The sequence below is a fragment of the Pygoscelis adeliae genome, unplaced genomic scaffold (genome assembly GCF_000699105.1).
Source record: "Pygoscelis adeliae isolate BGI_AS28 unplaced genomic scaffold, ASM69910v1 Scaffold121, whole genome shotgun sequence".
Classification (NCBI taxonomy): Eukaryota; Metazoa; Chordata; class Aves; order Sphenisciformes; family Spheniscidae; genus Pygoscelis; species Pygoscelis adeliae.
In genome coordinates, this window is record NW_008824359.1 from 8,712,865 (window position 1) to 8,737,367 (window position 24,503).

Here is a 24,503-nt window from a genome sequence, read left to right on the forward strand (position 1 = left end):
GACTGCCACGACTTCTCAAATACGATGGATAGCAGCTTAGCAACTTCATCTGCCAGTTCCCTCAGGACCCGCGGATGCATCTCATCAGGTCCCACGGTCTTGTGCACCTTCAGGTTCCTTAGATGGTCTTGAACCTGATCTCCTACAGTGGGTGGTTCTTCATTCTCCCAGTCCCTGCCTTTGCCTTCTGTGGCTTGGGCAGTGTTGCTTGAGCACTTGCCGGTGAAGACCGAGGCAAAAAAGTCATTGAATTCCTCCGCCTTCTCCATATCCCGGGTAACCAGGTGTCCTGTTTCCTTCCGGAGAGGGCCCACATTTTCCCTTGTCTCTCTTTTATCCCCGACGTACCTATAGAATCTTTTCTTGTTGCCCTTGACGTCCCTGGCCAGATTTAATTCTATCAGGGCTTTAGCTTTCCTAACCTGATCCCTGGCTGCTCGGACAATTTCTCTGTATTCCTCCCAGGCTACCTGTCCTTGCTTCCACCCTCTGTAGGCTTCCTTTTTGTGCTTGAGTTTGTCCAGGAGCTCCTTGTTCATCCATGCAGGCCTCCTGGCGTTTTTGCCTGACTTCCTCTTTGTTGGGATGCATCCAAGGATGCATCACCTCCTGAGCTTGGAGGAGGTGATCCTTGAATATTACCCAGCTTTCTTGGGCCCCTCTTCCCTCCAGGGCTTTGTCCCATGGTACTCTGCCATCAGCATGTGTTCTGCTGCTGGACGTAGCAGGAAGGATATTATCTCCAGCCTCCTAATTCTAAGACACAGGACTTACTCAGCTACGTGAGAGACACAAAATTTGTCTTTTTTCCCCCTCTTTTCATTACATTAGTTTTGTAGGCAGAATTTATCTGGGGCTTCAACCAAAACTGGGCACTGCAGCATCCAGCTTGATCTGCCATAGGGGAACAATGAACACAAAAATATGTCAGATGTTAGTAAAATAGGCAGATACATTTTAAATGTGTGCAGCAATAGGTATCAGTAGAGAAAATACTGTTTTAACAGACTGTTCTCTGACTATGTGAACATTAAAAGAAAACAGTAATAATAGTTGCTTTTGTAGGGGACATTGAGGTGGACAAAATGGATTGATCTGATTTTTACAGGCAAGGGAGCTGAAGATCATAGATTAAAGACCTGATTTTTCTTCTCATTGGAGACAAAAGAAACTGTATAGGCAGCATTTCTGTTAGTAAAATAGTAACAGCTCTATTCAGAGCACATGCTAACTGGCAATCGCAGAGCTACAGAGGCTCAGCGACAGGAATGGAGTTAGCCAGTTTGAATTCCCTGGTATTTGTTTCTCCTGAACCCCAGCCTTGGTTTCAGAGCTTTGGGCTCCGTTCTGTCCAAAGAACGGATAGGCCGTCAGTATATTTTTATGTGTGATGTATTTACATTTCTGTGGTACTGCTGGTGCAGTGCGTGCTCAGGAGAAATCTTCAAACTCGCACAGCGTCAATGGAAATCATGTGTTAAAAATTCAAAGGCAGCATCTCATACCTTCACCTTGACCATTGTAACTGCTTGGAATGGTAAATTCTTTGACCCATGCTGGAGAAAGGCAAGGGAGGGAGTCAAAGGGGGATGTTTTATCATGTTGGGTGGACATTCCTGTTATAGCACTCTCTGGATGACAGTTATAAAACTTAAGTCCTGGAGAGGCATTGAAATTTGCTGCGATCTAGTTTTAATCATTTTGAACTCCCTTGAGATGAGGTTAGGAGACTTCTGCCACTAGATGTAATTGCTCATTCGTTATTAGTTGGCAGGTGCACTGTAATTATTAAGAATTGGATTCAATCTTTAATTCTGTCAGTCTGAAGCTGGCTGAGACCGCTCACTTTGGGACAAGCAAGAGGAGCATCCGCGAGAGAAGGCAAAGGGGTGATAGGTAGCCTGTGAGGTGGGTCTGGACTAGTCACAAAAGAATGTGACTTTTCACGTGACAAAGATTTCTGATGTCAGCCCTGAAAAAAGAGGAAGAAAATAGAGGACTAGAGATCCAGTAGAGATAAATCTAACAAAAAGTGCCACGTGGAGCTTAGATCCCAAAAAGATGTTTCATCAAATGCTCTGAGACAGGGGCTAAAAATTATATTCTGCTCCTAATAAGACAGAAAAGGTTTGATGTTTTTGGGAGCCAAAACTAAATTCCAGACTTGTAAGATAGCCAGGGCACTATAAAGGTGCTGTGCACACCTTCCAGGTCAGGAGAGCAGCAGTTCCAAGAAGAGTGGTCTTCATGACCCACTTTTCGGTTCATACTTTACTTTTGATTCTGATAGACAAAGTCAGCTTGCATTGTTACAGATTTCCCAGCCAACGCATCTGCAGTTGGAAGAGCAGCGAAAACGCAGCTTCATAGGACAGCACCTCCTTCATGGCCCCAGCAAAACCAGCCAGTGGTTACCAGAGTCTCTCTCCTTACCTGCCAGAGTGCTGTTTCTGTTCCTCCAAATGAGGATCTGATCCCTTGAGGTACCAAGCAGCCTCATCTCGCATGAAAGCAATTTCAGCAGATCTGCTTACAGGAAATTGTATCTAGAAGGGTGGTAAACGTAGCGTAGTGGTGGGCTGGAAATTACCGGTGATAAAGAAAGGTTTTGAAAGTGCAAAAGCTGCTGCATGGGAGTAACATTGTGTTGTATTTTTGTGTCTTCTCTGTTGATGTGCTTTTCTCACAGGAACTAAAGGAGTGCTCTGGCCATGTGTTTGTAGACTCTGTGCCTGAGTTCTGCTTACCAGAGGTGAGTTTAGTCAAAGCCTTATTGAAAAATCTGACTCCATTCAATCATGTGGGAGAAACTTGCTAAATAATTATTATCAGATTCATGCTAATTTATTACTACTCCGTAAATAATACTACTAAAACCTCTGTGTTGTTAAGGTGCCTCTAGTATCTATGACACTGGAAAAAGGGTGGAAACAGCCCTTTTCAACAATGGTTTTGGGAGATCTGGAAGGTCTCCTTGAGCAGATCAATATCTTACAGAAGAATAAGACTTAACTGTCCCTTTTTATGGGCCTTCCAAAGACAACATGACTGAGCTGGTGTCGTGGTTTAACCTCAGTTGGCAACTAAGCACCACGCAGCCGCTCGCTCACTCCCCCCCTCCCGATGGGATGGGGGAGAGAATTGGAAAAGCACGTGAGAAAACTTGTGGGTTGAGATAAAAACAGTTTAATAATTGAAATAAAATGATAATGATAATAATATGATAATAGTAATAATACACAAAGCAAGTGATGCACAGTACAATTGCTCACCACCCGCCGACCGATGCCCAGCCAGTCCCCGAGCAGCGGCCCCCCCCCAGCCAGCTTTCCCCCAGTTTCTGTACTGAGCATGACGTCCCATGGTATGGAATGTCCCTTTGGCCAGTTTGGCTGTGCCCCCTCCCAGCTTCTTGTGCACCTCCAGCCTTCTCAGTCGGTAGAGCATGGAAAACTAGAAAGTCCTTGGCCAGTGTAAGCATTACCTAGCAACAACTAAAACATCGGTGCCTTATCAATTTTGTTCCCATCCTAAATCCAAAACACAGCACTGTACCAGCTACTAGGAAGGAAATTAACTCTATCCCTGCTGAAACCAGGACAGCTGGACTCGGTTATGACAGGATACATGTGCTGATCTAGATAAGGGCAGTGAATGAAGACAAGGAAAGCTGCTTGTCTCTAACCACAGATGCATGACCTGCCTAGTGGAGCTCCCCTGGGGAGCCAACCGTGTGGTTAAGCCAGTGTTTGATTCTGCTGGGCTGCAGTCAGACATGTTGTTCTGCCAGCAGCAAATTTAGGTTAAAAAGTTTTGCTGCCTTCTTAGCTATTCATTACTGCCTCTTTGAGGGAAGAACTGTACCTTCATATCCACTGACATAACTGCAAGTAGCTGCTTCTCAAGCTGTTTTTTTCAAGAATATCTGGGTTTAAAAAAAAAAAAAAAGAAAGCAAGACTATTGAACATGTTTGAATTAACTGGGCTTACCTGACTGATCAGATTAACGGTGTATACAGGAGAGCTGAAAGAGTAAAAAGCTGAGCAGAGAGTGGTGGGGGTGAATGATGGGGAATAGTCTGGGAATAGTATCCTCTTTCCTCAGCTGTGTTTGGGCTGTGATAACATCAGTTCTTTCATTTCATGTTGGGATATTTTCTCTGTCTTTCAAAGACAGAGGCGATTGCTTTTGGGCAGGGATTTTTTTTTTCCTTTCTGCCTGATCTTGTTGACAGCAGGTACGAAACTCTCCTGGAGGGTTGTTGTCAGCTTGCTGGGGTTCTGGCAACAGTGTTGTTTCTGTCTGTTGATTTCATGAAACTCACCTCTTGCAGCTTCTGACTCTTGTCATCTTGATTCTTCGAAGCAAGTTGGCAGCTCTGGTACTAGTTTTGGCAAGTGATATCAACAGATCTGTGTGTAATTGCTTGTTTTTCCCAACAGGAATGGATATCATCCAATCACCAAAAAAAACCCAAACCCTAATAATTCTGGGTTCTTTTGTGCTTTCTGGTTACTGTCCTGTGGAAGGGAGAGATGTAGGAAGCATTTGTATGCCTAGAAAGTGCCATTATGTCCCAGATCTTGGGAAGAACGGAGTTTATGTTCTGGGTTCCCTTTGAAATTGAGGCCATGCACAGGAATGATAATCTGCTGGGGTTCAGGGTGCTTCAGCTAGGCTTTCTGTTTACTTTGTTGGGCTGGAAAACACCCACATGTGTAGCTCTAAGTATGACTGATGGGGAGTTGCTGCTTCATTATACCAGTGTCATCACTGGATGTAACTGTTTCCCAGCAGTCCATGTTACAACTAGAAGATAGCAACCAGCTGCACATGTCACCATTTGTGGGGATTTTACAAATGGCCTCTCAAATGCTTCGGTTCCCAAAGTTCCCAAGAGAAGCCAAGTCTTCTCTGCAAGCATGAGGAACAGATCTGCTAGTGATTCACAGCTTGCATCTCTAGCGTCACAGGCTCCCCTGTCTGGAGGAGAGTTCAGATGTCTTGGCCAGCCAAATGCATCAGCAGAGTAGAAATGTTTGGCAGCACAGTGTAAGAAGGAGCTTGTGTGAAAGAGGCTTCGTCTTCTTCTTTGTCTCCTTCCACACCACTTCTTTTGAAGAAACTTGTCTGCAAAAGCAGTTAGTTTGAGAATCACAGTATCACTTCCAGGAACACCACTGTCAAAGAAAGCCAAGTTTTGAATGTAATCCAGAAGCCACAAGGTGATAAGAGGCTGTCTCAGCAGCCGAGTACACTTCCACATGTCAGAGTGCAGGGTGCAGCCCTCTCTTTGCTTGGCAACCTTCTGCTGTCTCTCACTGCACATTCAGGAAACATTTTTAAACCTTTTCAGTTCATAGGCACTTTTAGTGGGATTGCCGCAAGTCCCAGGGAAGAATTTACTTTGTTTTGGTTTTGACACCCTTTTCGTCCTGTTAGTAAATGGTTCTAGGATGCTGAGACGCAGGACGCTTAAGCTTGGAAAGTGGTAGTCTGTATCCTCCTGATGGCTCGCTGGGCTGGGATTCAGCTCAGGGCTGAGTGACTCCCCATTTGCTTCTGTATGGTCTGGACACGGCTGAAAACCAAGCCATGAAGGGCCAGTGTGGTAGGAGGAGGCATCAGCAGACTCTTTGATACCATGTAGTGAGTGTATTTCTGCCTGGCAAGCTTATTAAGATAAAAGGGTGCCCTGTCATGAAGGAGGATTTGAGGATGGTGTTTCACCTACTGTACTCGGCTTGGAGATCATGCCTCCCACATCAGCTGTGATCATGGTTTGAAACCATGAATGCTTAGCTGTGAGTTAAGCAGCTTGTCACCAGAGCACTGTGTCAGCCCTCTGAAAAGCCAAGTGACCTACTTTCTTGCCTTTTTTATTCAAATTGCTGGACCAAGCCTTGTAATCAGATAATATGTGCTTGATGAGTGTTGAATTCCATTAGCTGCTGTATAATAACTGAGTTAGAGGTCATATATCTTGTAAATTTCTGACTTGACACCACTTGTGTTATAGCATTACCAGTAAATATTTCTAATTAAAATTCCTTTAACAATGTGTGAAATCTTCTTTCACTCTCTGAACTGCTGTCTTAACTGTCACATCAAAACAAATTGGACCCACCCATCTGTTTTGTTGTATCCTATGAATGAGCTTAATCTCCTGCTGTAGAAAATGTGAATGATAAAGATGCCAAGCATTTAGTTTGGGAAAATACGAGAATTATTTTAAGCATATGAATAAATACAACCTACTTTCATCTCTCTCACTCTCCTGGGGTACAGTACCATGTGCCACATAAAAAATATGAGACACCCTGCTAATTCACTACTGCAGAAGTTTTGGTGTCTGCGCAGTGTTCCTCCCGAAGGAAGCACACCTATCATTTCTTTGATAAAAGTGTAACCATCATGCCTCTCTTAACGGCATCCATTTCATTACATGAAAGACAGACAAACCCAGGATGTGGTTTCCTTTTCAGATTTGAGAAGGGAATAATTTTAGGGGGCTTTTTAAATCTTGTTAATTTAAAGGAAACATTAATCTTTGCCACAGCTGAGACATGCCCCCCCATTTTTTTTATAAACCAGTTACATTCCTGCAATATAAAGTTTAAAAAAAAAAAACAACAAGAGTTTTTCTGCCATTGCTTAAACTGCATGAAAGGGTTACATGTTGCTTATCTCTTTCCTCTGTTTTCAGACTGAGCTGCTTGACCTCTCCACAGTAGATGTAATCTTGATCTCGAACTATCACTGCATGATGGCATTGCCCTATATCACAGAGTACACAGGATTCACTGGAACAGTGTATGCCACTGAGCCCACTGTTCAAATTGGCAGGTAAAAAACCCCTTAATATTCTCTACTCCTCTTTCACCACTGCTAAGGAAAAAGTGTAAAGGACAATATGGGTAGAGGAGTGGTGTCTAATGTTCCGAAGAGGCTCTTAGGCAGCAGCTGAACGCCAGCCAAGTCCTTAGTGCTGCAAATATGTTAACTCAATGTTTCCCAACCTCTGGAACCATCTGTCTTCAACATTTACAGCAGGTGGTTGTGTCGAGTCCAGGCAGTAGATGTGGGATAGTAGATCTTGAGTGGACTTGAGCAGCAATTACTGTACAGCCAACTCCAAACCTTCAAAAACCATGAATCAAAGATCTCTCCTGCTCCTCTCTGCTCCCCTTAAACAAAAGAGGAATCACCAGTCTTTTCAACAATAGATGACTTTAAGATTATTGCCTTGTAGTTTTTCAGCATTTGAAATGTATATAATCACACTTTCCTCCACACCATGGAAGGGAATTTAAGCTGGCTTCATCTCAAATGACGGTTGAGATACATAAGCTCTGAACTCCAAAGAGAAGCACTAAGAAAAACAGCAGAAATATGAGACTGAAGAAGAAAATGTAAGACCTGGCAATGCAGTCAAAAACTTAATACTCGGTCATCAAATTTGGTAGTCTTTTCTTACAAAGTTGTCTGTTGATTGGATAAGTCAATACCAAAGGCTGCAGGTTTGGCCCTCTGTGAAGTCTAACTGGACTTGTGCTATGTGCATCTCTTACGCAGAACAGCTGCCATGTTCAATAATTAGAAACCAGATTAGGCCATGGTATCTGAACTACTCTGTAAGCACTTTAGGGCAGGAATCTTTGTCTATTAAAGGTCCTATACAAACTTTCCACGCCAGAGTAATTCTCCCTTTGTGTAAAAACAAACAGAAACTGAAGGCCCTTGTAGGAGAAAGGAATTGTGTAAATATGAACTAGCAGTAGACCTCTGGGGAATTGCTGGCCCATAGCTGAAGATAACAAGCATAGTCTCATTGGAGAGTATACTGGTGTGGTTCTCCCCACTCCAAGTAATTCCAGATGCCATTCTTCTGCAGTTAAATCTGTCACTTCCTACCTTCAAGGGGAAGCACGCATACAATTACAAATGCTGTTTAGTTTGGGCAGTGAAAACTACAGTGCCAATTTTTAATGCCTGACATATTTTTCTGTCTCAAATGCTGTATTGTGCATTTGTAGATGAGGAGAGTTCACTCTGACAATGTGCTTGGCTTCCCCAAGTGATAAACAGGCATCGGCTAATCAGTTTTCTTTGTATATTTTGTCTCGTTCCATATGACAAGCAGTCAGTAATGAAGAAATCATCTTGCGCAGCAGGAGAGAGATTTGGGAGTTCCTCTTGTCCTGCCACTTTCCAAATAACACATAACCCAGTGGGCCAGATCCTCTGCTGTCACAACTAGGCAGACAGAATTGGACTAACTTGAACTTGACGCACTCAGTGGGGAAATGGGGGTAGTATTGGTGAGGGGTAATTGCTGCGATGCCTCTGCGGGAAGAACCCCTCTTTAAAACTGCCTAATAGTGTTACAGTTTGTGTGACATTCTGGAAACATTTGGGACAAAGTTCCCTCCTGTGTGAAAGGCTGCAATACTAATTTAGTTATGATGTCTTTTCAGACTTCTCATGGAAGAACTGGTGAATTCCATTGAACGTGTGCCAAAGGCTCAGTCTGCCTCCATGTGGAAGAACAAGGAGGTACAGAGGTAAGGAGCAAGCCACCAGGAAAGGGTGACTGTCCTAAAAACTAACCAACGTTTAGAATTCACTGTAATGATGGGTCAGCTGCCACCATTTGAGATTGCTAATACCATTAAGCAGAAAAAAAAGCCTGAGAGGTTTGCACTATGACTCCTTGGGTTGGTTCTTTCTTTAATCGTTTGCACATTGTTGGTCTTCCAACCAACCACACAAGTTTGATTCTTGGAGGAAGACTTGATAACACAAAAGTCTCCCCTGATCTCCCCTCACATAGTTTAGCTCCATGATGATAGATAAAACGAGCAGATTTTTGTATTAACATCGTAAAAAGTTGTTGAAATTAGCAAGCTATTTAAACTTAATTATATTGTATTGGAATAATTTTAATTTAGAATTGTATTTACATTCATGTTTGCTGAAATGCTAACAAAGTCAAGAGACAACTGTTGGAAGCCGCTGGTGGCCAACCACAGAGCGGTGCTACCTTTCTTCCCAGGGCTGCAGCCTCTTTTACACTTGGACGACAGAGGGGTTTTTTTGCTTTCTTTCAAAGCTTAGAAACAAATTGAAATTTGAATAAAAAAGGTTAGCTGGAAACTCCACGTCCATTATTTCGTCTATACGTAAAAACAAGGTGCTCAAAATTGAGATCATCTACATCTAAAATTTTGAAAGCCTATATAGTCTAAAAATTATTCATACAGTTTATAATTGCAGATAATGCTTTCTTTGGAAATAAAAACAACTTTAGGTGCACAACATGTTCTATGGAGGAGACAGTTTTGTTTTTAACACATATTAAAGGTAAGGCTAGTTAATTAGAAAGTTATTTTCTAAAAGCTACTTTGTGCATTTTTAATTGATCTCCCATTTTCTATTCCTAATTCTTAATGTGGCTTGATTTAAAAGTTTACTAAAAATTAATTATTTCATACATTATAAAAGCAGTCTTGACATTTTCCAGTATCACAAAGCAAAGAAATTAAAAATCCAAATTAACATATGTTTAGCTATATATTGTACTCCCCTGTTGAGCTTAGGAACAATCTTATCTCAGCACTGTAACTCTCACTCTTCTGAAGATGGCAAGTAATACACAGATGTAAAACAGAACTAAAGACAATGAAGTTGTTCAGGATTTTGTGCTGGTTGATGTATACTCTGATCATGGTAGTGGGAGTTTTTTAATTTTGGAGTCCGCTGGCCTGACCAGAACCACTCCTGAAGCTCACAGTGATGTGGAGAGAGAGGACTGGAGCCATTATTCTCGTCACACTACTGCATGTGTTTTGTATGCATGGTTTAAAGGAGGATCATCTATCTTGGCGCTCATTTATTGTCACTTTCTTGGTGGTTGTATTTTAGAAAAAGTGCTGTCTAGCACTTTGTGTGCTGTTGACTATTCCAGAGGCGAACGCAGAGGTGATCTTTGTTCTGATTCAACTGCTATAGAAGGCTAGAGTCTTTTTGTTGGAGCGGTGTTTAAAATACATTTTTCTGTCTTGTATTGCTTGGGAAGTACCCTAACATTGACGCTTCCTCCTTGGTACATCAAGTAGCTGTTGTAATGGGGTACCAATGGAGGTGGGAGGAAGGTATAAGAGCCCACCGCTGGGGATAGACAGGACCAACCCTTCTGTCCCACTTACAAGACCTCTGTAGAGCACAGAGCACTGCCACGATATCGTATGTTGTTGGGAACCTTGATCAGATGGCAGGTCCCTCAACTTTCAGAAGTAAAATGCACACCTTGCCCAAATATGAGATAGAGGCAGAGCAAAGAAATGCTATGCTAGTGGGGATAGCAAAACGTAACTAGTAGCCCTGTGGCTGTTTAGTAATAAAAGTCTATGTATCATAAACTCTGCCTTGAGGCTGGTTCGGACCAGTGTTGTATCTGAGCTGGAACAGGGGCACAAATCTGAATTCCCTTTCCAACTGTGCCCCACCTGTGCTCTGAGTTTCCCCCTTCAGCTCCCTATGCTTCTGTAAAATGGAGCTTCTATCCACCACAGAGGGTACACAGGGCCTTAATTAATGTTTGCAAAGTGTTTTGAGATTCCTGGTGACAAGTGTCATGCAAGCGTGAATGGAACTGATTATTATAGCATGTGAGCAAACATCTACTGATCCACAAATTAACACCTGGCTAATAGGACATGCAGGGTTGGATTGACATCCGTTATTTAAGAAAATGTGATCCTTGGGGAATTTTTTTTTTAATACTTGGCTATTGCTAGAACAGAATAGTTATTACTTCTGAATCTAACTTTATTTTTTCAGGCTGATCAATCACCGTTACTGCTTTACAGTTCAGCTAGTTCTACTCTGAATAGTTAGTATAAAACACAAAGTATTATCATCTTCATTAGATAAAGCACTGAAGCATTTTAAATGCAAATACTGTATAAAATATAAGCAGCTCATTATAGTGGCTTACGTTTTTCCATTATCAGATCCAGTATGAACTAATTGCTTAGCAAGTTTTATTACCATTGGTTTTTATTTTAAATGAACGATCTCACGGAAGCTCTACAGATGCTCAACCAGGGTATCTTTCACACTGATTAGGATTCAGGGGGCTAAAGAGGAAGTTTGCCTTATGAAAGGCACTTTGTCAACTACCTGTTCGATGGTTTCTTATATCTTTCTATAAACAGGCTCTTTTCCTGAGACAGAGTAGTGGACAAGAGAGGCCAGCATTCTGATCTAGGTTGGGATTGCCATCTTCCTCTCCCTTCAAACGAGAACATCTTCTGTCATATACTAAATGTTACCGTTTGCCCTGAACAGGAGGGACTGTCTCTGTGCAGATGCCCAGTTGAGAATACAAGCCTCTGAGTTTCTTAAGCATAAATTTTGTATACTAACCACTGGACCATGCTGCTTTGCGATACCTTCCTCTTTGTGGCTGTAGGTTGGCTGTCCTGGCATCTGCCCACATACATCTGGTTGTTATGAGGTGATCCATAATAGGATGTTGCCATAGTGTTAGTAGATTCACTCCAGACTTTAAAATATCCTCTAGTAACTTTCTGTACAAATTTTAAAAGCGTGGGTGACAGGTTGAATGCCAGTAGGGGCACATCTGAGGAACCAGCAGTCCTCATGGTCTCTGTGTGCCACTCAGCAAAGGATGAAACCACTGGAGACTGGTGCCACAGGTCTCTGTGAGGGATCAGAGTATATTTACAGTGTAGCCACAGAGTCAAGGCTAATAGAAACTTACTTCAGTCACCAAGGACAATTCCCCACTTTTCTCCATTACCTGGAGATATAATCTCCTCTTCCCAGAAGAGAAGCTCCTGAAAGCATCCAACACTAAATGCTTCTTATGGTAGGTTAAAGGCTTTTACAGGCAATTTGTTTCAGTGCAGTGGTGGACAACTATCCATGTTGTTTGGCTTTTTGTTGCTTATGACTTCCCAAAAAAGACTTTGAATGCTTTGTTTGTTTCCTTAAGCGCAGTATGCTTTCAGCCAGCATGTGCTGGAATTACAGTTATGGCACTAGACGTGTACAGCGGTCTTGGCAATAGCTGGCCTTAAGCCTTTCTTTGGTATCTTAAATTATGGAGGAGTTCACTGACCTAGTAGATATAACAATAAATTAAATCCCTTTAAACAAATTGATCAAAGAAACTTGACCAATTTCCATAAATCTTTGGAAATTGGTTTGAATTAGCCTTTGATTTAGCATTGGTTTAATATAAAAAAAAAAAATCCTATTCTTCTTATGCATTTGGCAGCTGTGCTGCTTCCTGCCTCAGTTCATGTTGCTAAGGAAGATTTATTTCCCAGAAGTTAGCCATCTCTCTTACAGCCTGTGACATTACAGTTCACTTCTTCCCTTGACAACGCTGTCCAGCTAACTTGCAACGTCTGTGAAGAGCAGAATGGATGGATTTTACTTTGGTGTAAAACATCTTAAATACTTCCGTGTAGGGGATTTCAAAGAGCTCTGCAGTGTCAGCTAATGTATACTTGCCAGTACACTCTGAAGGCAAGTGGGGTATCTGGGTTGAAGGCAAAGAAGCTGAGGTGCGGGGGCACGTGCTCTTGTAAGAGACCAGTGACAAAAATGAGAGCAGAGCCAGCCTTTGTTCATGGTCTGGTACCTGTATTTTAATCACCAGATTGTGGCTTACTTTTGTTTTCAGATTCTTAGGATATGCAAAAGAGACACTGATCCAAGATCCCAGTCATCTCTACCAATGCTAGTGGTGCATTTCATGTTGACACGTCAGATCAGCCAACATCTTTCATCAGTGGTGAAAATGCCACAGGAGTTGCTATAAAGCCTTCATCACAGCTACGTCTTTGATGAAAGGGCTGAATAGAAACAGCAACAAAGAGAGCTGAAGGAGAGCAGTCTTTGGGGTGAGGCAAAATGGGCAGCGTGGTTCTGCTCCTCAACAGGCAGAAAGTCTTGCTCGTCACTTTGAAGCATCAATCATATTTAAAATAAAAAGAAAAAAGAGAAAACCTAAGATCTGGAGAACATAAATGGGAATAAAAGCTGGTGGTCCATCAGGAAGTTCTGAAAATGCCCACACCCCGTTGATCTTTGCAGATTGCTGCCCGCCCCTCTGAAGGATGCGGTGGAGGTGTCTATGTGGAGGAAGTGCTACACCATGCCAGAAGTGAATGCTGCGCTCAGTAAGATCCAGCTGGTGGGGTATTCTCAGAAAATTGTGAGTACCTGTAAAGCTATCCTCAGGTCAACAGTAACAACTCGTTTCCCAGCTTTTCTCTGTAAATGCCCTTCCTTTTCTACTTGCCCTCTAGATCCTGTGTAAGATCTAGTTACCCTAACCTAGGAAAGCAAGACAAGATTATATTGAATGTTCCTCAGTCTGCCTCCCAGGGAGGGTTCTCGTCTGGGGAAATCAGGGAGTATCCATTTGTTTCTCCTCTTCCTCGGGGAGGCCAATTTTAAGGCAGCGTACCTTCAAATTTGGAGATGATGGCTGGCCCACTGAGAGCTGGGAGGATGTACCAAATGAATGTATCCTCTCTGCTTGTAAGCCACATCCCCTTCTGAGTTACCATATCTCACTTCTGGGAATCTTTTGAGTGCTTTAACCTCCACTTTCTTTTATACAGCAAATTAGGGATTGTAAACAAAACGTAATGGTTTGACCTGAACTTCAAAAACTCCTTTCCTAGGGTTCCCATCTAACATTTGTTGTCTATAATGCCATTGACTATAATCCAGTGCAGTTTCTAGAATGAACTGAACCAACAATTCAGTAGTCTGCAGATACACTGTTCCCTTTTAGCTTGTAGGCAGCGTGTGGGCCATGATAACCTGCTAGTGCTGCTCAGGGCCCTAAGAAATCAAAAGATGGGTTACAGTAAGTTGTGTACCCAAAGCATTTTATTTGCTCCCTTTTCTTAAGCAATGGGCCACTGAAGTTTGGAGACTACTATTTATGTGTAAGACAGTCTGAAACAGTAACCAGTGGTGCTGTGTACTAAACTTGGTGGATTTGGGTTTGTGTGGTGCTGCATTGCAGCTGGTGAAAAAAGACCCCAAGCCACCACTAACATGGCTGCTGACATGAGTAACAGCTGCAGCTTTGTCTAGCAACTGGACAGGTTGAGGGCATTTGGACTTCCTTAGTATCCATTGGTGGTTACTGGTCGGTTTCCACTATCCATCCAGTGTGGATGCATCTCGCCTAATTTTAGCTCTGTGCATCTGAGCCAATCATTCTTTTTTAGTTACCGGGGAAAAAAGAGAAATTTCTAGAGCATATTTTATCTCTTCCCAAAGCAAACTTTTAAACCAATCAGACCCTAATTAGCCAGTTAACCCAAAATAGGACAGCATCAAGAATGGTTTGTTGTCCACTTTACATGTCTGCATATCAGCAGAATCTAGAGCCTTGGTTTACACACTCTGAGGGATGGAGACCCTGTTTTCTTTTGCAAGGCATGCAAATATGTACTGAGATACTAGAAAAATCATTAGTATTGCACGAATCAGATGCTTGTTCTATTATTCAGTAACCAGAAAGTAGATCACATTAGTGAGGTATACATGGAGGCTTATTTTCCTTTCTCAAAACAAGTATAAGACATTACTGTGTACAGATAAAGCAATACGCTTTCTAATGACACCTGGAAAGGACACAACTGTCAAGTTGCTTATGCTCAGAGCTGAAACGGAAATTTGGCTTGAGTTTGCAGGGTGTTGTTTCTAAATCACCAGTAGATAGCATTTAAAAAGAAATAAAGTTAGAAAGTGAGTGGGTCTGAAGTTATGTTTTCCACAGCAAAATGTGTAACCCAAACAGAGTTTTATATCAGTACAGAACTACTTCTCCTTCCTTCTCTCCTGCTGGCCAATATCAATAAAATTTGACTAAGGGAGTATAGAGTGTTCAAAGGTGTAAAGCCCCTACAAGCTTCTTCAATACAGCAAAGGCAGACAGAGGATCAAGACCCCGCTTGATTCCTCCGTTTAGAGTTATGGTTCAGTGTGAACTCAGTTAGGTGCCATAGAATTCACATGGAAGAGAGACTTTATGAAGGCCTTACCTCAGGAAAAAATTTTCTCAGAGTGTGTATCCTGTAAGGCATTGGTAAATAAAAACAGCAGACATATAAAGCTCAGGAAACTAGCTTCATAAAGGCTTTGAATAGCAGAACTACTTCTAAAATTGATATCACTGGTGATAAAATGACCTGTTCGGACTTCTCTCGGGGGCTTGCTCAAGTTAATGTTGCTTACTGTGTGTTTCAGGAGCTGTTTGGTGCTGTGCAGGTCACCCCTCTCAGCTCAGGCTACGCTCTTGGAAGTTCCAATTGGATTATCCAGTCGCACTACGAGAAGGTTTCCTATGTTTCAGGATCTTCTCTACTTACAACTCACCCTCAGGTACAGCCCCTGCCTTTTGTTAGTCTTCTAGAGGGGGAAATGTCTTTGCTCAAAAAAAATAGAGGGGCTTATTTCAGCTGGGATCAGGTATAGTATGGAAGCTCTACAAAGGGACCTCTGTTAGTAATTGGCTAGACTTTTAATGGACATTGGGAAGACATACCACCCTGATAAGTGGACAGGTATCAATAGTTACTAGGGAAAGACAACTAAAATTCTTTGCTATCGATGATTTCATGTTAACTTACTCACCAGCTGGGAAATTCTCCTTCACCTTAAATAGGAAATTTTCAACAGAGTTAAACAATAGAGCATTAGTGACTTTTTTTAAAATCCATATTTCACTGAAGAGTCTTTACAGACAGTTCACAGACTGCTTCTATATCACTTCTGAAACATCCTTCCTTGGGAGAAATGATAGCTAACTGGCTGCCAACTTTTCCACCCTGCTCTGCTAAGGGCAAAGTCTTTATAGTGCTGTAGATGTAATTTCCAGTAAATTAATTCTCTTTAGATCCATAAATTCTTAGTGCGAAGAATGGCTTGAAGTTTGCAGTACTGTGTGCTTCAGAAGTTGTCAAAATGGTTAAAAGCAATATTAGCAGGAGGTATTTAAAAATAATGTAGAAAATGTGTCAGGTTCATGATCAGTAAGTAATTTCCCCCAAGGTGAGTATCTTCTAAAGAGCTTTGCTTCTGAGCATCCTTCATTTAAAAGCTTGATTTCAGGAGCTGAACAACTACAATAGATAAACCGTCCTTAATAGTATGGCTGTACATGCAATGTATCAGAGTCCCTAAATCCCTTTTTCTCATCAGCCTTATCCTGGCCCGGGTTGTGCTCTTTCGTCACCTCCTAGTGAAGGAGCAGCAGCAGTATTTGACAATATATGAATGGAATATTTCTGTGAGAAGAAACTTTGCACTATAAGAAATAGTTTGGTAACTGAGAGTGTTTTCTCTTCGTTTACATGAAATGGTGGTTCAGTTTATCAGGTTAGACTGGCCATGCTTCATCATTTTTCCAAAGGTGAACATTTCTCTGGAAGCTTCTGGTAAAGTCCCTGTTTTTAAGGAAATTACCTCCCTGTGGCAGGGAATGGTGTGTGAATGAACTGCCTGGTAAGAGGACAGCCCATGGGCAGCTGATCTGCATCACTCACTGCAGCCTGCAGAAGTGGTAACAGTTACCTGGAACCCTAGGGACCTACTCTGTTTGCTAACAAGAGATGAAACCTGGACTATTCATTCTGCTGACAGTGTTGTTTGTCCCACATGCTCTCCGAGCGCCTCATTTTTTAGCACACAGTCCATTGCACTTTGCATTTATACTAGCACATAGTTTGAAGGAATAGCTTATGAGATAGTTGAAATTGCATTCGGTTTGCCCTTTCCTTGTTATTTACCGCATCACAAATGTTACGAGATATCATTTGCGTATCCGATATCATCATCATCATCATCTTATATTTGCTTCCAGATGGTTGTTGAAGACAATGAATAGTTTTGTCCTAGTGTTAATTCCCTGTGAACGCCAGTACAAGCTCCTACAGTATGGTGATTCTGTAATGACTAGTGGTGAACTGCCAACCAGCTCTTCATTTATTTGATGTTTGACAGACAATATGTAATGATAACAAAACCTTGAGTGGCACAGAGTCAAAACTGTGTTCAAGAAATCAGCATTTTTTCCCCAGGGAGCGAGAAGTTGTTTGTCTGACCTGTTTCTCCATAGAATCATGGTGAGCCGTCATAATGAAATTCCCATCTTTTAACGGTGTCTGAAAACAGTCACTGTGTTTTGTTTTAAAAATGATATCCAGTTAATCAGCATATGTTTATGTAAAAACATATCCAGAGCTTTTTGAATAATAGTAAAACCTTAGCACTTTTCCAGTCTTCTGGAACTCCCTCTGTAGTTACTAAAAATGGGCATCAGTTGACCAGGCTCTCATCAGCCATTTTTTTATGGTGACAAGACACAGATTATTTGGGCACACAAATGGAAAAAATGCTTCTTCCTCTTACATCTTGTCTAATATACACAGTAATAGCCTGGAAAGCATTTCCTTATCTCCAGGTGCAAACAGGATAAGGTTCATGTCACCTAACCAAAACTGGGCCCCCACCCAATCCTTCCCTTCTTCTCCCTTCTGCCAGCACTGGGATTTAAGTGCTGACAGTGGAGATGGCAGCACGGGTGGGAATTAGCAGTCATGGGAAGAGAGTGGGATTGCTTCTTTGGTATAAATTACAGCTTAAAGTTTTCTTGAAATTTTAAGTTGCATCTAGGTTACATCTATAATCAGCAGAGAGTTATGGTAGGTCTGTAATAAGCAGTCCACCTCTATTAACAACAGATAGAAAATGAAGCAGTTAGCTTATCTTAGACATGGCCCAGGATGTACAGATTAGCTGGAACTGGGTGCAGTGAATGCTGGCTGTGGGGTTGATCTTGGGTGCCTCAGCAGGACACTCTTTTTATCTTGTGAAATCCTCAGCGGGTCTGTAGGAAGTGCCAGTGAAGGGTTCTGCAAGACTGTATTCATAGCTGCTGAAAATAACTGAAGAGCTTTAAAGGGTTTGTTTGAGAGTTTGGTCTGGCACCATTAATTGTTCCCTTTACTTCTGTCTTCTGGCAGATGGTTTCTATTGAAAATTTTGCCTCACCCTCTACTGAGGCTAGAATTGACACCGTTGCCACTGAAGTGGAGAACAGGAGTTGACAGCACAGGTTCAGACATGTCGCTAAAAGCCTTTTAAGACATATTCTTTACATTAACCCACAAAAATCGATGCAAGCCCTCAGTGCGATAGCAGCTGAAATTATGCCTATCTAATATGGCATAATCATTATGTACATTATCACAGGCAGATTCCGTATTGTTTTTTATTGCATTATTGGCATTTCATTTTCACGGACATGCCATGGAGAGTCAAAGTTTGCAATAAATCTCACATAACAGGTCTGGTCCTACAGGGTGGTGCACAGCGTAAACTTCTGTCAAAGTTGATATGAAATTCCCTTGCATGTTTAACAGAGCAAGGTCTTTCTCAGCTATTTAAGAATGGCACTAAGGGACTGCGAGCAAGGAAATTAACTGTACAGTGATCTTCTAAGTTCAGTAGAGGAAACCTCTTCATCAGTCTCTCCTGGTAGAAGTCTTTCCTGGTTGGTGAGACTGAAGAGGGTCTATTGAGAATAAATAACCATAAAATACAATGCAGCTGGCTTCAGTTGCCCACCTTTGCTTGAACAGTAGCTGTGGGAAGTGCATCCCAGCACAGAGCAAGGCTAAAAGTTAACTTTTCACCATAGCTGTACTGCATCTGCAGAGAGAGAAGTGGATTTTGCCTTTTCAAGATTGAATTATGTTAAATTTTGAGTATCAAGAATATATATTTAGTATCAGGTCATGCTTAACTATAATTTCTGAATATCTACTCTGTGTTTGCTAATGGAGAGAAGTGGGTATGCATTTTCATTCTGCTTTAATAAAATGCCGGTATAAAACATGTCAAACGATTGACCTCAGTGAAAAAAGTGTGAGCCTTTATGCATAGTCGAGGCAGAGGCAGCGTTTGCGTTAACATGAGACTGCCTGCCAGTGGCCAAGTTGCCACACTATTTCCTTGGACCATTTAATTGTCAGTCCCTCTGCTACATCTGTGAGCTGCAGGGTAGACTGTCCAGATGTAAACTCTTCTGACCCCAGGAAGCAGACATGGCATGGATAGATGCTTGTGATAGCTACCTTCAGCACTTTAACCACGTAATCTAGGATTGTACCTATGACTGTAGGTCGTCAGTACAACATACACTGTAGACCCAGCGGATCAGAGGTTATAGCCTGGTGAAGACATCTACTTCACTTTGACATAGCTTAGCCTCTAGCACAGCCTTCAAAGAAAGGTATTGGAGGAGGGCATAGTGCTCATCTGATTTGCTAAGGGAGACTGGTAAGCCAAGTTATATTTTCGCTATTATTTTAGCTCTGGTGTTGCATTGGGAGCACTAGTTTTTCAGGGGTGGGGTTTTTTTGTGTGTGTGCAGTTGAATCTATGATTTTTCACCTGTTTTCAGCTACTGGCTTTTAAGGAAATACTTGTCTGTCTGGCCTGGTACTATAGCTACATTTAAAAAACTTAATTTATATAAGTGATTATTTCTTAGATAAATAAACATATTAAGGAATCTAAACCGATTTATCTTTTCTACCAGCAGTAGCCATTTACCATTTCATGAGAACAGACTTCTGAAAAGGCCTGCGCAAACTGAAATGAGTATTTGAAAGTCATGGTTGTAATACTGCGGGCAGAAGAGCAGGCTTCACAGTCAAGGGAGAGCCTTGTGCGGCATTCAGATTCATACACAAAATTGAGAGCTTCGAGCCCAAAGTCCTTTGCTGATCTCACCTCTTTCAAAGAGAATCCACTGAACGGTTGAGGAAAATGGTACTGCCCCCTGTAGACAGTGAGCCCTGGAAATCAGAGCTGACACCTTGATTTGCAAAGGGAAGCGAGTTGGAAACTAGCGCAGCCAGAGATAGGAGTGCAAGTGTTAAACCCTTCCTGACTGCACTGCCACATCCTCAGCAAATTATTGTCTTTTCAGTGTTCAGCTCCTAAGGCCATGAAATGATTAGTCTATGGAGACCTCTTTGAGATGGATCCGATTACAGTTCCGTTGTTTGTTTGTGGCTGTAGTATGCAGGTAAACAGTTGTATGTGTTTTTATTAACTCCAGTTACGTTTCCACAGATGGAGGGATGTTAAGTTTAAAGCGTTCCACGTGTTCTCCTTCTTGGTCGCTGTATCTATTATGTATTGCTCTTGGTACAGAGCAGAGCAGAGCAACCTGTGTTATAACTCTCATGTTACTTATTTTATTTCACTGTGCTCTGTTTCAGCCCATGGACCAGGCTTCCCTTAAAAATAGCGATGTTCTCATCCTGACGGGTCTTACACAAATCCCTACTGCTAACCCAGATGGCATGGTAGGAGAGTTCTGCAGCAACTTGGGTAGGTCGTTGAAAGACGACTATTTTATCATCTTATTCATTGCTTTGGGTGGGAAATAATTCTGAGATTCCTGGAATTGAATAAGTTGTCCAGCTATAGCTTCTGGCATAAAACTAGCTGTTTAGATTTTACGATGTGCTCCTGATGTCATTAATACAGTAAGTGCTTGGAGAGACACAAGTTGTACCTAAAATGTTTTGGAATGGAACAGGTATAATGAGATTTAATCATCTGCTGCTCTTGGTTTGCTAAGTATGTCGCTTAGCTGCCAACAGACTACGTGTTGCCTAGGTTTTGGATATTGTTCCCAGCTGAAATATTACTATTTCCTTCCTGTATATAAGCCAGTGTAAAATCTTTACATGGTTTTTTATGACTTTCAGTTTTGAAAACAAGCACATCTGCTTCCCTTCTTACACCTGATTTTTAAATATATCAAAAGCAAACAGCACAATCTCTGTTTAAAAAAAAAACAAGATATATTTATAGACCCCAGAAATATAAAACCTAATCAGACGCTTTCACAGCTGGAAAAGCTGATAATTGCAAAGCTGTGATATCAGTGTGAATGGCAGCATTTTCCAGCCTGTTTGGAATGTCACATCAGTGCTGTTCTCTCCTTTTCTCCCCTTCCCCCACCTCAGTTCCTCTGTGCTCTCACCCTTCTGTCATCAAACCACTTTCTCATGTCTGTCCTGCGGTATATTGCCCGTTCTTTTATCGGAGATCTTCCCTTTATTTTAAACTAACTACTTTTTACAAATAAGACTAAAAAGGTCGTGACAGGAGGATTGTTACAAAGGTTATCAAAAGACATTAGAAGCCTAAATCAGGGAATCCTTACTGTAAGCAAGTGTTCTGGTCCCCATTACACACCTGGGAGAAATTTGAGCTGTGGTATTTAGGTGGCTTACCCAAGCTTGCAGAATAAGGCTGAGAACGGAACTGAAGTGCAAATTCTTAGTCTTACTTTTTACATGTGAATGTACCCTTGGAGAAGAAAAAAAACCACAATACTTTGGGTTTTTTCCCATTTTAAAATCCTTGTGCATATTCACAGATGCTGAATATATACATACTGTCTCACAGTCCCAGTATGAGACTGCCATGGTAGTGGAAGGCAAATAATATAAGGGACGTGGTAGATTCCTCCGTCACCCACCATCTCTAAATCAAAATCAGATATCCCTGTTTAGGACATGTTTCAGTTCAAACAGGAGTCATAGGTCCTGTTGTGGGATGTACAAGGTAAAATTATGTGGGGTTTGGGTTTTGTTTATATGAAAAGACGAGTTACAGGGTCAGGATGATTCCTCCTAGTGTAAACGCCAATTAATAGAGTGTGTTTTGGCATTTTATCAGAATGATAATCACGGGTTATACCAAAGATTCTCTCTGGATCTGTGTTCATTCTTAACACTGTGACTTCCTTTCCTAAGTGATGCATGTGTTTATATGTGTGTGTGTATTACGGTCTGTGTTTTCATTGTTTTTAAGCATTGTTAATTTTATTACCCTATGAGCTGTCACAGGTAAGCTTTGGTGACCTTGTTGTGCTAGATCCAGGTGTGCTGCCCTTCTCTGTCCCTTCTGGACCTTTATGGGGGTTACTGTCCCCCTGACAGATGGTAGCGTGATCTCGTCCTATCATCTTACCTTAAACCACCAAGGAAGCAAGTCTGAGCTGAAGTGTTAGACTTTGTACTGGAGAGGCCAAGGAGTGGTACGCGTTACCCTGCTGCCAACTCTGCGGCAAATGTGCTCTAGCAAGCACCTTGGTTGTCACTCGTGTCCTGAACTGAAACAGCTGTATGCAAGAGTGAGACCGTTGTTAATTAAAATGCTTTTAAAAATTAAACAAAGTCTTAGAGGTGTAGCTTGGGCCAAAGCAAAATCCAAAAGATGAATGCATATAAATAAATGTGTTACATGTGTAGGTACAGGTGGGTGTTTATCTGCACAAGTTGTTCTGGTTTACAGAAACATTCTGAACTATTTGGGGGGTTTTGCAGAACGTCTTCAAGCCAGCTTCTATATTAAATGAGACAACTCAGACAAATTAGAAAATTATTAAAGACCAAAAGAAGATATATGCTTAAAATAATGCTGTTGTAAGAATCTGGAATTTGAGTGATATTTGCCAAAAAACAGCAACCTGAAGAAATAAAATAATTCTATGAATAATGCAGTGGTAGGGCTGTCTTTTACATGACACCAGCAGCGTTTATGCATCTACCCAGCATCAGGAGAAGAAAATAGTGAATCAATTTTCTTTCAAATGTGTAAAAAAGTCCAAAAAGCAATAGGTTGCTGGGAAAAGCAAGAGAGTAGGCAAGCTGAGCACAGTAGTTTTCAGATTTTTTTTCCATTTCCAAAATGTTCAGGGGACTTCACAAGAAGCTCAGAATACACTAGGTAAAAACTCTAAAGCAGACACTGGAAATTTACCAAAAATGTGTATCATGAGGTAACGGCACGTTTGTGAGTAAGTGTTGTGAAGCACAGAAATGGAAGTGTGAAAATTTCACCTTGATCTCTGTTTTCATCCCAGCATGTAGAGTTGTAGACGCTGATTCCCATTATTACCAAGTCACATGCATGATTTCCTCTCCGCATTGTGTGTGCAGCACTGAAACCATGCTTTGTCACATCTCCAAGTTCCTCTCAGTTTAGCCCAAACCCCTTTTTTCTGTGCTCAGCACTGCAGCACCAGCACTCTGCAGCTCAAGAAAAGCAATTGTATTTTTACATTGCCTTGGGCATCATCAGCAAAATTGCCAGACTGTCTGTAGGGACAGTTTGTGATATTTTGTGTGCGTGTGCGGTCGTGCCTCTGTGTGTGCGTGCATGTGTTTATATAAAGCAGAAAAGAGCACAGTTTGCTTTTTAGGTGCCAATTTGACCTTGTGGTGGCAGCTGTTCGAAAAGCAAGTATCTCATTGTGAGTTGTAAATTGAACAACTTGTTATGGAGCTACTGAAGGAGACTAAATTTGAAATGCCAAGATTATTATACAACTTTTATCAAGAGAGTGCATCCATCAGTCACAGAGATAAATTGGGCTTTCAAATATACGTGTCCTCTTACTGACAACTATAGAAAGTTGCCATAGTGGTGCAGAGAGCCAGATTGGACCTGCTGCTTGCATGGAAAGCAATATGCTTGTAAAGGTTTTCATGCCTGTTTTGCAGAAGCTGGGAGGTAATTCTTATCCCTTTATGGGACCACTTAAGAGCACCCTCAAGAAGTAGTGCCCAGCTGTGCTGACCACAGCACGTACAAATAAACTTGCACCGAGGAACTGAGTAGTGTATTCTAAACCGAACAGTTGTCGCACAGAGCCTTGTCAGTGGTGGGACAGCCGTGTTGCTGTACTTTCCTGTCCTGGGGAGTAGTATTATTCACCAGGCCAGTTTCAAAGGTGCATCACTGTGCCACCAGGAACATGAGATTCAAAGGGCCAGCAGCCCTGGGTCCCTGGCCCAGTGGGTAGGGCAGCTGGCTGGAAGAGTGCTCCACTCCCTGGATTGTGATTTTATATCAATTATTGGTAACCAACTCTGTAGTTTTCCTGGGAACAGAAATTCAGGTTGGCATCTGCTCCAAGACCTTACTCTCTGTTATTTTCTCTGTGGTCCCAGGAATCTTGAACTTCTGGTTGTTTTCACCAGAAAAGGCTTGAGGTTCCCATAGCGAACCAATGGCTGCGGGGAAGGGAGAGCTGTGAATTCGAACGCTAAGGCTTAGGAATGAAACCCACATTTTTCATGGCCTGGACAAATTCTTTAACCAGCCCATCATTAGATGGAAGCTCTTCCTCCAGCCTCTTCAAAGGGAGGACTGAGCCATTCGTCTTAACCGGGTGAAGCTAGTTGGTGCCTGAGTGAAAGAAGAAGGAACCCATTTCATGGAGATGCACACCTTGCTGTTTTCAGCCAGTATCTTCGTTCAGAGCAGAGACAGAGCTGCAGACATACCCCGGTCCTTAGCATTTCCCACTGATCGCTAATGCGCCCTGCACTCTGCATCCCCTGTC

At 42.0% G+C, this 24,503-nt stretch overlaps 1 protein-coding gene across 1 annotated transcript in view; it reads left to right on the forward strand.

Moving 5' to 3' along the window:
* Positions 1 to 24,503, forward strand: part of INTS9 (integrator complex subunit 9) — an 85,787-nt gene that overhangs the window by 18,912 nt on the left and 42,372 nt on the right. Inside the window, exons 4-9 of the mRNA XM_009319715.1 lie at positions 2,690 to 2,752; positions 6,708 to 6,847; positions 8,479 to 8,565; positions 13,133 to 13,253; positions 15,311 to 15,445; positions 20,356 to 20,467. Of these exons, the coding sequence (XP_009317990.1) occupies positions 2,690 to 2,752; positions 6,708 to 6,847; positions 8,479 to 8,565; positions 13,133 to 13,253; positions 15,311 to 15,445; positions 20,356 to 20,467 (658 nt within the window). The remainder of the gene's footprint in view (positions 1 to 2,689; positions 2,753 to 6,707; positions 6,848 to 8,478; positions 8,566 to 13,132; positions 13,254 to 15,310; positions 15,446 to 20,355; positions 20,468 to 24,503) is intronic.